We start from the raw sequence: 13,930 nt of genomic DNA, 5'->3' as shown, positions 1-13,930 counted from the left end.
ATAGCTATAATACAGTAGCATTCTTGCATCCACCATGCCATTGACATAAGCCAAAAAAATGTAAGGACTTTCAAATTGATTGGATGGACCGGCACTCGGGAAAGCTGCCAATGACATCTGTTCATCGTTTGCACATTTTTACAAGATGATAATAAAGGTCACCAGTGAGTGGGAAAACGGCTCCTTCCTCTTCCCCTTTCCACCACACGAAATTCTGCTCAGAAATAACTGGGGAGATAGCAGAAGATCCCCATATCATTGTAAATCTTTTACATAACATCGGACAATTAAAAGATTATTAAAAGAAGCTTTATAATGTGGAGCTATAACCTTGGGCAGGATTTGATGTACTTACATTGTCTCCTCATCACAAACTATAATCCACTCGGATACTGACACATGTGGTGACAACAAATTTGTACAATTGCTGACTTGCAACTATCAGAATTTCAATAGACAAAGGTTCGCCTCTCTCACTGACTGAGACATCTGAAGGAAGAAAGGGAATTGTCGAGAGGGTCTTCTGTCAAAACACTTGTTGGTCTTTCAGCCCCATACCAAGGGTTGCTGTTAAGGTACTCTGTTAAAAATTTATCTCTGCTGTGTTAAATCAAACTGATAAACTTAAAGATAAGTACGACCATGGTGCCTGGGTTTAAATGGATTTTGTCTGTGTCAGCTGCTTATTTCATAGCAAGTAAACAGAATAATTATCGAAATATTATGAAATAAAAGATGTTAATTTTGAATGATTGTCAAACATTGTGCTTGCACTAACCAATTCCAAGTTTTATTCTGCAAAATGTTCAGGAAGTGCAATTTTACTACAACTTTTGTTTTAAGGTTAAGAAAGTCAGGACTGAGGACATGTTAGATAGCTTTAACCAAAGTTTTCAGAATTATTAAAGGAATTAAGAAAACTGATTTGGGAAAATTGCTCCCTGTGAAAAGGGTTCAAATCCCAGGAGAATTGAAGTTAGGACTGAGGAATTTGACATCACCCAAAGACTAAATTACTTATAAAATAAGTTCCAGGGAAGGATGCTGAAACTTTTAAATTGGATCAGAAAGAGAATCATATATGTTCTTTTAAAGAAAAGAGACTGTAGGATGGGGCAAGAAGGTAATAGGTGGGGTTGATGAGTCTGGTGAGAAGGTGGACGGATGAGGTAAAGGGATACGGTGACAAGGTCACTAGATTAGGTGATCCATAAGGTCAGGTTTGCTGAACCCAATTGGCTTTTTGTTAAAATTTCCCATGCTCTAGAATGCTGTGCCATGTTTTAGAATGCTGTGATGTGTATTTGAATGTTGTGCTACATTCTGGAATTTTCTGCTGTGTTTTGGAGTGTTATGATTCTGAGGCTGAGAAAGTCTAAACATCACAGAATTCACCAGACAGGCTGAGAAAGTGCTTGGCATGACCACAGCGAATATATCGATATGTAACGGCACCCAGAGCAGCAATAACCATATATTGATATCCCTGTGTCAATATAGCATCATGACATAACACCACACTGCCACAACAGGACACCTCATCATCATAACATTATGCTAGCATACGTCCTTTTACACTAATATACTTTATTGACTATCTCTCCCATGCCTTTTGAAATTCAAAACTATCATAAAGAAATCAAAATGTGTCTTCCATAGTTGAATCAAGCAAATACAAGTTATTATCAATTTAACATGGCCCCATCAAGTCAGCCCATTTCCTCATCTCACCCAGCATATTGCCTTAAATTGAGTGTTGTCATAGAGAGTCATAGAGTCATAGAGGTTTACAGCATGGAAATAGGCCCTTCGGACCAACTTGTTCATGCCGCCCTTATTTTTAAAAAACCCTAAATTAATCCCAATTGCCTGCATTTAGCCCATATCCCTCTATACCCATCATACCCATGTAATTATCTAAATGCTTTTTAAAAGATAAAATTGTACCCGCCTCTACTACTACCTCTGGCAGCTTGTTCCAGACACTGACCACCCTCTGTGTGAAAAAATTGCCTCTCTGGACACTTTTGTATCTCTCCCCTCTCACCTTAAACCTATGCCCTCTAATTTTAGACTCCCCTACCTTTGGGAAAAGATATTGACTATCTACCTTGTCTATGCCCCTCATTATTTTATAGGCCTCTATAAGGTCACCCCTCAGCCTCCTACGCTCCAAAGAAAAAAGTCCCAGTCTATTCAGCCTCTCCTCATAACTCCTCCTACGCTCCAAAGAAAAAAGTCCCAGTCTATTCTGCCTCTCCTCATAACTCAATCCATCAAGTCCCGGTAGCATCCTAGTAAATCTTTTCTGCACTCTTTCTAGTTTAATAATATCCTTTCTATAATAGGGTGACCAGAATTGCACACAGTATTCCAAGTGTGGCCTTACTAATGTCTTGTACAACTTTAACAAGACGTCCCAACTCCTGTATTCAATGTTCTGACCGATGAAACCAAGCATGCCGAATGCCTTCTTCACCACTCTGTCCACCTGTGACTCCACTTTCAAGGAGCTATGAACATGTACCCCTAGATCTCTTTGTTCTGTAACTCTCCCCAATGCCCGACCATTAACTGAGTAAGTCCTGCCCTGGTTCAATCTACCAAAATGCATCACTTCGCATTTGTCTAAATTAAACTCCATCTGCCATTCGTCAGCCCACTGGCCCAATTGATCAAGATCCCGCTGCAATTGGAGATAACGTTCCTCACTGTCCACCATGCCACCAATCTTGGTGTCATCTGCAAACTTACTAACCATGTCCCCTATATTCTCATCCAAATCATTAATATAAATGACAAATAACAGTGGGCCCAGCACTGATCCCTGAGGCACACCACTGGTCACAGGCCTCCAGTTTAAAAAACAACTCTCTATAACCACCCTCTGGCTTCTGTCAAGAAGCCAATTTTGTATCCATTTAGATACCTCACCCTGGATCCTGTGAGATTTAACTTTATGCAACAACCTACCATGTGGTACCTTGTCAAAGGCCTTGCTAAAGCCCATGTAGACAACTTCAACTGCACTGCCCTCATCTACCTTCTTGGTTACCTCTTCAAAAAACTCAATTAAATTTGTGAGACATGATTTTCCACTCACAAAGCCATGCTGACTGTCCCTAATCAGTCCTTGCATCTCTAAATGCCTGTAGATCCTGTCTCTCAAAATACCTTCCAACAATTTACCCACCACAGATGTGAGGCTCACTGGCCTGTAGGTCCCAGGCTTTCCCCTGCAGCCCTTTTTAAACAAAGGCACAACATTTGCCACGCTCCAATCTTCGGGCACCTTACCGGTGACTATCGATGATTCAAATACCTCGGCTAGGGGACCCGCAATTTCCTCCCTAGCCTCCCACAACGTCCTGGGATATACCTCATCAGATCCTGCAGATTTATTTACCTTCATGCACTTTAAGACTTCCAGCACCTTCTTCTCTGTAATATATACACTCCTCAAGACATCAATATTTATTTCCCCAAGTTCCCTAACATCCATGCTAACATACTATCCATAACTATCAAGGGTTCAAGGTGAAGCCCAAAGAGTTGGATTTCCTTGGGGCAGTCACTGGCTACAACAACAATTTCCATTATATAGCATCTTTAGTGAAACACCCCAAGGTACTTCACAGGAACTTTATCAAACAAAATTCCACACCAAATTACAAAAGGCGATGTTAGGTGAGGGAACCAAAATGCTGTTCAAAGAAGTAGGTTTTAAAGTGGGTCTTAAAGGGCGAGAGAGATCATGCTGAGCATTTCCCTAGACTGACTGGTGAATCCTGTAGCGCTTGCAACTGTACCGGATAGCCAGCTGGTTCAAGAAAATAGCAGGAGTAAAGGTTGGTTATTTACAGTAGTAGAAGGTAGGAGTTGGGCCCCACAAGGATCAGTACTAGGACCACGATTGCTCACAATCTGTATTATTGATTTAGACTTTGGGAATCAAAATCCCAATTCCTCAGTATGAAGGCGATACCAAATTTATGAGGGGCAGCCAATACAGTGGAGGATGCAACAAATTGCAGAAATAGATATGGTCAGGAACTCTCTGGCCATTCACACCCCATCATCACTGCCAGCAAGAACAGAGAATTTGGCACTCAGGCAAATCTCCATTCACTGTAGCGGGACCAGAGAATCCCAGCTGCAGGTGAGGTCGGCGAATCTGGCTCATTGATAACCTTGCAGAATGGGCATAAGATTGGCAAATAAATTTAAATATGGATAATTGTGAGGTGTTACATTTTGGTAAGAAAAATAAGGAGGTGACATATAATTTATAAAATACAAATCTAAATTGGGCAGAGCAGCAAAGTAAGTGTACAAATCACTCCAAGGAGCAACAAAGATTAGTAAAGTTTAAAGCTTATTTATTAGTGTCACATGCAGGCTCACTTTAACACTGCTATGTTTTCAAAGAAGCAAACAAATCTCAAGTATTTATTTCTAGAGGGAAAGAATTGAGAAGTAGAGAAGTTATGCTAAACCTGTATTGAACATCATACAGACCACATGGAGTAACAGGCGCAGTTCTGGTCATCACAGGGCAGCACAGTGGCACAGTGGTTAGCATTGCTGCCTCACAGCGCCAGGGACCTGGGTTCAATTCTGGGCTCACGTGACTGTCTGTGTAGAGTTTGCACGTTCTCCTCGTGTCTGCGTGGGTTTCCTCTAGGTGCTCTGGTTTCCTCCTACAGTCCAAAGATGTGCAGGTTAGGTTGATTGGCCATGGTAAATTGCCCCCTAGTGTCAGGGGGAATAGTAGGGTAAGTACGTGGGGTTAAGGAGATAGGGCCTGGTTGGGATTGTGGTCGGTGCAGACTTGATGAGCAAAATGGCCTCCTTCTGTACTGTAGGGATTCTATGTCGATTCTATGTCTATGTTAGAAAAAGAATATAGAGGCATTGGAGAGAGTGTAAAAAACTTTACAAGGATGAAACAGAGCTGTGAGGTTTTACCAATTAGGAAGATGAACAGGTTGGGTCTCCTGTCTTGTGAAGAGAAAAGGCTGAGGGGTGACCTAATCGAAATCTTCAAAATTATGAAATATTTTTGAAGAGTAGAACCAGCAGTACATTTCCGCTTGTGGGGAAAAGCAAAAACCAAGGCAAATCCATATGAAGAAATCAAATAGCGAATTCGGAAGAAACATCTTGACATAAATAGTGTTGTGAATGTGGAGCTCGTGATCTATATAAACTTCTCACTTCTCCTTCACACACTTAATTAACTTCCCCTTATTTATATTATTCATCTCAGCTACACATATACTATAGATGCTGATCCAGGTTATGGAAGTATTAGGGGAGTTAGTGAGAGTTATGACTAATGGGTGATTTTGTCCAAGCAAATTCTGTAATCAGCTGTGTTGATTTTCTATGTTTGTATAGTTTTTACTGTTAATAAATTTGATTTAAAATTTATAATCTGAGTCACATGGTTTGATGGAATATTTATTCTTGACTTTTAGACGACAAGGGAATGAGTATGTCATATTTATTAAGCTAACTACAGTAAGAAAGGTGTCTATTTGATCCGGTGCCAATGCTATGGCTGGAGTATAATTGGGGTGTGGTGGCCCCACCCATTGACTGGGAAGCCAGGGTGAGCAAGCCTTCACTGTCCCTGGAAGTCATGACTGGATTATACAGTTATCAGGCATTTGGATGCCTGAAGTTCACCCTGACACAGGATATCCCACATCCAAAAGCTGCCAGCAGTGCCATTCAGAGTGGTGGCCACTTGCTGGGACTGAAGCAAGTCCCTAATGGAGACCAAAGAAATAGGCAAGTAAGGTGGGCTGCCAGGTGAGATTGGGGTAGTGGTGGTAGTCAATAGGGTAATCAAATGAGGCCAGCCCTTTCCAATGGAAAGACCCACAGAGTGCCCTATCAGGAGGGAGCCATCTCTCTAAGCCCACAGTCAGACTGCCAGGGAATACCTGGTGGTCTCACCATGTATCATGGCCATTCCCCCTCCCCTTGACTGCCATAGTAAAATATGAATGGCAGTAGGAGGAGAGCTTACTTGGCCACTGAAATGCTTCAATTGATCCAAGGATGGGCAGGGTACCCACCACCTCCTTGTAGGTTGTAAAATGTCAGTGGAGGTAGGCAGGCGGTGGGCATAGTTATGCCAACCCCAACCCCACTGCCAGACTGTTCTCGAGAAGGGGCATAAAATTCTGATTTATATTGCCAGAGTTTAAGTGCAGATGTCTGTATGTAAGATCACACAACAATTGGTAGTGGGTGAGAGCCTGTTTACACAAGTGACACTTGGAAAAGAGCACAAGAATGTCAGGATCAACTCTAAAAATAAGCCAGGGCACTGTATAATGTAAAGCGATTTACTCAGTTAATAATTAAAGGTTAGAAATGATGGCTCAGACAATTTACCAAATTCCTTCACCACCATTTCAGTGACAGTTATATTCCGATGTGTGAACAAGTCAAATTCTTGCTCTCTAGCATTACAATTATCTAGTCTTCAATCTGTTGAAAGGGAAATCTCTTTGAACAGAATGTGCCGTTGTTTATTTACCATTTTTTAAACCATTTTTGCTTCTCAGTCTCACCACACCAGGAAAGATGAGCCTCCCCCAGACCCAGAAGACCCCCGCTCCCAGCGTGGTCATTGCCAAAATGAACCCTCCACCTGCAGCTCCCAAAAACGTTGTCTTCAAAAAGACTACCCCTGACAAGTCGGTACGTGATCAACTTTCGGTTTTCCTCTCTTTTTCTCTTTTCCTCCTCAAAGACTTAATTTCCGGCCTACATTTTTCATCTGTGACTACAGCGCCAGATGGATGTGTGGGAGATTCAGGCTGGGCCAACAGTTGGAAATTCGGGAAGGTGCACAGCCAGAAAACACGGGCTGTATTTCTGAAAACTAACCCGCTGCGTAGTGGAGGCCGCATTTTTTCTGCTGCCATGGGGGCTTTACAATGCAAATAGCACCGGTTCCAGAGCAGCAATGTCACCAAAATAACAAATGAAATCACTTCTACTTGGAGTATTGCAGTGTAATATTCAGGTCTTGATGCCCATCAATACACCAATTGCCCTAAATATGCTGGATAAAGATGTCTCATCACATCTGTACCAGGCCCACGCTGACACTTCAGTGCAGTGCTGAGGGAGAGTTGAACCATCAGAGATGCTGGCTTTCAGTTAAGACATTTACTGAGTTACGTGGGCATTAATGATCCCAAAACAGTACTCAATGAAGAGCTGTGCGGTTCTCTTCATGGTTCCGGCTAAGATGTATCTCTCAATAAACACAACCAGCTGCTCATTATCACAACATTGTTTATGGGAGCTTGCTGTGCACAAATTGGCTGTTGCACTTAATACATTACAAGTGACTGTAACTTCAAAAAAGTTCTCCATTGGCTGCACTTTCGGCTGCCTTCTGGTCATAAAAGGCGCTATATAAATGTAAATACTTTCATTCTATGCTTGATACTTGCATTCAGTGATCAACCACTGATCTGCAGCTTTGCACTTTGATGTGTAATTTGTGTCAAAAATGGACAGGTCCTTATGATTTAATTCAAAGATCAATTTTTCAGCAGGTTATAAATTCAGAGAGTGCCTGGAAGCTTTGGTACCTTAAACACTGTGCAGCTTGGTGAATGGGAGTGGTGTCTACCATCTTCTGCCTACACAATTAACAAAACCATACCTCAGAAATAATCTTTATACTGCATTGCTCCTGATTTCAGTTTCTTCTTCGTAGGCTGTTCACCAGAGGCCCTAGCGCTCTGTACAGAGCTAACAATACTAAACTGTACTTCTAAATACAGGAAAACATTTTAAAACTTTAAATTCAGACAGGGCAGGTGATTATGTTTTAGCCATTAGCAAAGTCTGTATGCAAAGGCTGCCTGAACTGCCATCCACTTCCTTGATCCTTTAAAGTCCTGCACATTGGAGGCTGAACAAAATCCATGAATTAAAGTGATCCCTGGAGAAAAGATATTTGGAAATGTTCTGATCTGACTTTTCACACTTCTCAATCAGGTGCGTTAGAAAAACTGGTTCCCAGCCAAACTTGGAACGAGTTATCTAAGTGCTACTTAAGAGGAACATATTATGCCACTTTCTTTATTTACTGTCCTGAGGCATTAGAGGAAATCTCACAACACCAGGTTAAAGTCCAACAGGTTTATTTGGTAGCACAAGCCACTAGCTTTCGGAGCCCTGCCCCTTCATCAAGTAAGTGGGAGTTCGGTTCACAAACAGAGCATATAAAGACACAAACTCAATTTACAAAATAATGGTTGGAATGCGAGTCTTTACACGTAGGTAATCAAGTCTTAAAAGTACAGACAATGTGAGTGGAGAGAGGGTTAAGCACAGGTTAAAGAGATGTGTATTTGTCTCCAGCCAGGACATCAGTGAGATGTTTCAAGCCCAGGCAAGTCGTGGGGGTTACAGATAGTGTGACATGAACCCAAGATCCCGGTTCAGGCCGTCCTCATGTGTGCGGAACTTGGCTATCAGTCTCTGCTCAGCGACTCTGCGTTGTCGTGTGTCGTGAAGGCCGCCTTGGAGAACGCATACCCGAAGATCAGAGGCCAAATGCCCATGACCACTGAAGTGTTCCCCAACAGGAAGAGAACACTCTTGCCTTTTGCAAGTGTATGCATCATGTTCTTTTTGCAAGTGTATGTACCGTCAATGACATGTTGAAGGCTCTGGAGGGGATGTCGTAACTTCTCCGGTCTGGGGAAGTACTGGACGATGGAGAGTACTCTGTCCACCATGTCCCATGTTTGTCTTCTGAGGAGGTCGGTGCAGTCTTTCGCTGTGGCGCGTCGGAACTGTCGATCGATGAGTCGAGTGCCATACCCTGTTCTTATGAGGGCATCTTTCAGTACAGGGTACATACATTTGCAAAGGTACAAGGTACATACACCTGCAAAAGTGCATGGTACATACACTTGCAAAAAGAACACCATCCACCAGGTACACGGTACATACGCTTGCAACTCGGCCAACGTTGTCTACCTGACACGCTGCAGGAAAGGATGTCCCGAGGCATGGTACACTGGGGAGACCATGCAGACGCTACAACAACGGATGAATGAACACTGCTCGACAATCACCAGGCAAGAGTGTCCTCTTCCTGTTGGGGAACACTTCAGCGGTCACGGGCATTCGGCCTCTGATCTTCGGGTAAGCGTTCTCCAACACGGCCTTCACGACACATGAGAACGCAGAGTCGCTGAGCAGAGACTGATAGCCAAGTTCCGCATACATGAGGATGGCCTCAACCGGGATCTTGGGTTCATGTCTCACTGTCTGTAACTCCCACGACTTGCCTGGGCTTGCAAAATCTCACTGACTGTTCTGGCTGGAGACAATACACATCTCTTTAACGTGTGCTTAACCCTCTCTCCACTCACATTGTCTGTACCTTTAAGACTTGATTACCTGTAAAGACTTGCATTCCAACCATTATTTTGTAAATTGAGTTTGTGTCTTTATATGCCCTGTTTGTGAACCGAACTCCCACTTACCTGATGAAGGGGCAGCGCTCCGAAAGCTAGTGGCTTGTGCTACCAAATAAACCTGTTGGACTTTAACCTGGTGTTGTGGGACTTCTTACTTTGTTTACCCCAGTCCAATGTCGGCATTTCCACATCATGGCCATTAGAGGAAACAGAGTTGTAACCTGTTCATTATCAGACTTGAGAAATACTTATCAGATGTTCTAAAGCATGCTTTATCTAAGTGAGGGTCGTGACCCATGGGCGGGTCGCGGGTGGGTGTAAAAAGAATCATGGTGTTCCCCAAAGATCATCTGACTTAGGTGCTAAGAACTGCGCACTATAAACGCAACCAAACCCCACTGCCTCAATTTTTTACTCCCTTGGACATTATGTTGATGAGCCATACAGGCAATGAATAGAGTGAAGCACTGAGACCGTCGGATGCGCGTCTCAAGCAGGAGAAGTAAAAGAGATTTTGTAACATCTTCTGGCTGGAGAAACCAACTTTTGTGCACTGAGAGTTGAAATAAGCATAATCAATAGCAGTCTCTGATCATAAGAACATAGAACATAGAACATTACAGCGCAGTACAGGCCCTTCGGCCCTCGATGTTGAGCCGACCAGTGGTACCAATCTAAAGCCCCTCTAATCTACACTATTCCAATATCATCCATATGTTTATCCAATAACCACTTGAACGCTCTCAACGTTGACGAGTCCACCACTGCTGCAATCAGGGCATTCCACGCCCTTACTACTCTCTGAGTAAAGAACCAACCTCTAACATCTGTCCTATATCTCTCACCCCTCAATTTAAAGCTATGTCCCCTCGTACTAGCCAACACCATCCGAGGAAAAAGGCTCTCACTGTCCACCCTATCTAATCCTCTGATCATCTTGAATGCATCTATTAAGTCACCTCTTAACCTTCTTCTCTCTAACGAAAACAACCTCAAGCCCCTCAGCCTTTCCTCATACGATTTTCCCACCATACCAGGCAACATCCTGGTAAATCTCCTCTGCACCCTTTCCAACACTTCCACATCTTTCCTATAATGCGGCGACCAGAACTGTACGCAATACTCCAAATGCGTCCGCACCAGAGTTTTGTACAGTTGCAGCATGACCTCCTGGCTCCGAAACTCAATCCCTCTACCAATAAAAGCTAACACACCGTACGCCTTCTTAACAACCTTATCAACCTGGGTGCCAACTTTCAGGGATCTATGCACACGTACACCCAAATCCCTCTGTTCATCCACACTACCAAGTATCTTACCATTAGCCCAGCACTCTATATTCCTGTTACTCCTTCCAAAGTGAATCACCTCACATTTTTCCACATTAAACTCCATTTGCCACCTCTCAGCCCAGCTCTGCAGCTTATCTATGTCCCTCTGTAACCTGCCACTTCCCTCCGCACTGTCTACAACTCCACCGACTTTAGTGTCATCCGCAAATTTACTAATCCATCCTTCCACGCCCTCATCCAAGTCATTAATAAAAATGACAAACAGCAGTGGCCCCAAAACAGATCCTTGCGGTACACCACTAGTAATGAACTCCAGGATGAATATTTCCCATCAACCACCACCCTTTGTTTTCTTACAGCTAGCCAATTCCTGATCCAAACCACTAAATCACCCTCAATCCCATGTGTCCGTATTTTCTGCAAAAGCTTACCATGGGGAACCTTATCAAACGCTTTGCTGAAATCCAAGTACACCACATCAACCGCTTTACCCTCATCCACCTCTTTGGTCACCTTCTCAAAGAACCCAATAAGGTTTGTGAGGCACGACCTACCCTTCACAAAACCGTGCTGACTATCCCTAATCAAATTATTCCTTTCTAGATGATTATAAATCCTAACTCTTATAATCCTTTCCAATACTTTGCCCACAACAGAAGTAAGGCTCACCGGTCTATAATTACCAGCGTTGTCCCTACTCCCCTACTTGAACAAGGGGACAACATTTGCTATCCTCCAGTCTTCTGGCACTGTTCCTGTAGACAATGACGACACAAAGATCAAAGCCAAAGGCTCTGCAATCTCCTCTCTAGCCTCCCAGAGAATCCTAGGATAAATCCCAACCGGCCCAGGGGACTTATCTATTTTTACCCTTTCCAGAATTGCTAATACCTCCTCCTTATGAACATCAATCCCATCCAGTCCAACAGCCTGCATCTCAGTACTCCCCTCGACAACACTGTCCCTCTCCAGTGTGAATACCGACGAAAAATATTCATTTAGTGCCTCTCCTATCTCTTCAGACTCCACGCACAACTTCCCACTCCTGTCCTTGACTGGCCCTAATCTTACCCTAGTTATTCTTTTACTCCTGACATACCTATAGAAAGCTTTAGGGTTTTCCTTGATCCTACCTGCCAAAGACTTCTCATGTCCCCTCCTGGCTCTTCTTAACTCTTTCTTTAGGTCCTTCCTGGCTAACTTGTAACTCTCAAGCGCCCTTACTGAGCCTTCACGTCCCATCTTAACATAAGTCTCCTTCTTCATCTTCACAAGAGATTCAACCTCCTTAGTAAACCACGGTTCCCTCACACGTCTGCTTCCTCCCTGCCTGACAGGTACATATTTATCAAGGACGCGTAGTAACTGTTCCTTCAACAAGTTCCACATTACAATTGTGCCCATCTCCTGCAGTTTCCTTCCCCAACCTATGCCAGCTAAATCTCACCTAATCGCATCATAATTTCCTTCCCCCCAGCTATAACTCTTGCCCTTTGGTATATACCTATCCTTTTCCATTGCTAAAGTAAACGTAATCGAATTGTGGTCAATTCGACAGAGGCAACAGTGAGCGCGCCCTGCATGTACACTTGGTGCCAAGCGCCCTGGAAGTACATGCCTTTGTCACAAATTCACCTGGAGGCGAGCTTCTTTCATTTGCAAGCTCAACAAGAGAACTGTGGACATGGAGACACCAATAGGCAGTGTACCCACTGGCCAGAATCTCTCATCAGATTCTGCCGGAGACAGCTGCTCTGGAGAGTCCAACACAAGACAGAACGGCACTACTGTTAGCTCTGTACAGAGAGCCAGGGCCTCTGGTGAACAGCCTACAAAGAAGAAACTGAAACCAGGAACAAAGTTGCATAAAGATGATTTCTTTGAGGTATGGTTTTGTTAATTGTGCCAACGCAAATCAGAATGCAAAGCCCATGTATGTTGTATGCGGGGAAATACTGGCGAATGAGAATTTAAAACTCTCAAAACTGCAAAGGCATTTGAAGACTAAGTATGGCGATCTTGAGAACAAACCTATTGATTTTTTCGAAGGATGCAGCAAGAACTGAAATCATCAGCTCAAGTTCTTAGCAGAAATTTAACATTGAATGACAAAGCACAATTAGCCTCTTACATGGTAGCTTACTGCGTAGCTCAGGAGACAATGCCCCACACTATTGCAGAGAGATTAATTCTCCCTGCAGTGGTAGACATGGCTCATATGGTCCTAGATGAGAGGTCAGCTGAAAGACGCTGAAAGACTGAAATGTATCCCATTTAGTGATAAGATAGAGTGGCTTGTTGAATTAATGATATTGCTGAGAATTTAGAAGGACAACTTATTTCTCGTTTAAAGTTAGTATGGGAGTTCTCAATGAAGCTGGATGAAGGGACAGACATTACAGATTGTGCAACCTTGCTAGTTTACATGAGATATGTTTGGCACAATGATTCTTTGAAGATTTGCTATGCTCCTTGACATAACAACCAGCATGACCCGCACACAGATCTTTGAAGTGTTGAATAGATATGTGGTTGGAAAGTGTGAGCAGCCAACATGACTGGGAAAAACAGTGGAGTTATAATCAGGATTAAGGAGGCAGCTGGTCAGGACAATGTCTAGAATCATTGCTTCATTCACTGAGGCATTAGGCATCAAGAGGAATTCCACCTGATCTTCAAGTGGTGTTGAAAGGAACTGTGAAAGTTGTGGATTTCATTAAACACAGCGTACTCAATACCAGGCTTTTCGAGTCTCTGTATTCTGAAATGGGGGCCGAGCACACATTTACTGTTCCACACCAGACTCGAAACGTTGGCTCTATTCTCTCTCCACCGATGCTGTCAGACCTGCTGAGTTTCTCCAGTATTTTCTGTTTTTGTTTCAGATTCCAGCATCTGCAGTATTTTGGCTTCATCAGTCCTGAGGCAGTTGTGTTGGAGGTGCTGTCTTTCAGGTGAAATACTAAAATATGGTCCTCTTCACCTTTTCTGATGGATGTAAAGTATTTCATGGTACTGTTTGAAGAAAAGGAAGAGAGTTCCCTTGAACATTTTTGTTCCGCCAACCAACATCACCATTATCTCATTGCTTTTGTGGGTCATTGCTTTGTGCAAATTGGCTGCCAGGATTTCCTACACTTTAATGAGTCAATGAGTCAACAATGAGTC

The 13,930-nt window shown here is 43.2% G+C and overlaps 1 protein-coding gene across 1 annotated transcript in view; it reads left to right on the top strand.

The window, feature by feature from the left end:
* Nucleotides 1-5,644: 5,644 nt before the first annotated feature.
* LOC144491829 (beta-arrestin-1-like) overlaps nt 5,645-13,930 on the top strand; it is a 45,331-nt gene continuing 37,045 nt past the window's right edge. The window contains exons 1-4 of the mRNA XM_078210121.1: nt 5,645-5,796; nt 6,582-6,717; nt 12,426-12,647; nt 13,655-13,716. Of these exons, the coding sequence (XP_078066247.1) occupies nt 5,645-5,796; nt 6,582-6,717; nt 12,426-12,647; nt 13,655-13,716 (572 nt within the window). The remainder of the gene's footprint in view (nt 5,797-6,581; nt 6,718-12,425; nt 12,648-13,654; nt 13,717-13,930) is intronic.

This window comes from Mustelus asterias, chromosome 3 (assembly GCF_964213995.1).
Source record: "Mustelus asterias chromosome 3, sMusAst1.hap1.1, whole genome shotgun sequence".
Classification (NCBI taxonomy): Eukaryota; Metazoa; Chordata; class Chondrichthyes; order Carcharhiniformes; family Triakidae; genus Mustelus; species Mustelus asterias.
Note: the sequence above shows the minus strand (reverse complement) of the source record. Positions and strands in the feature narration are given on the sequence as shown.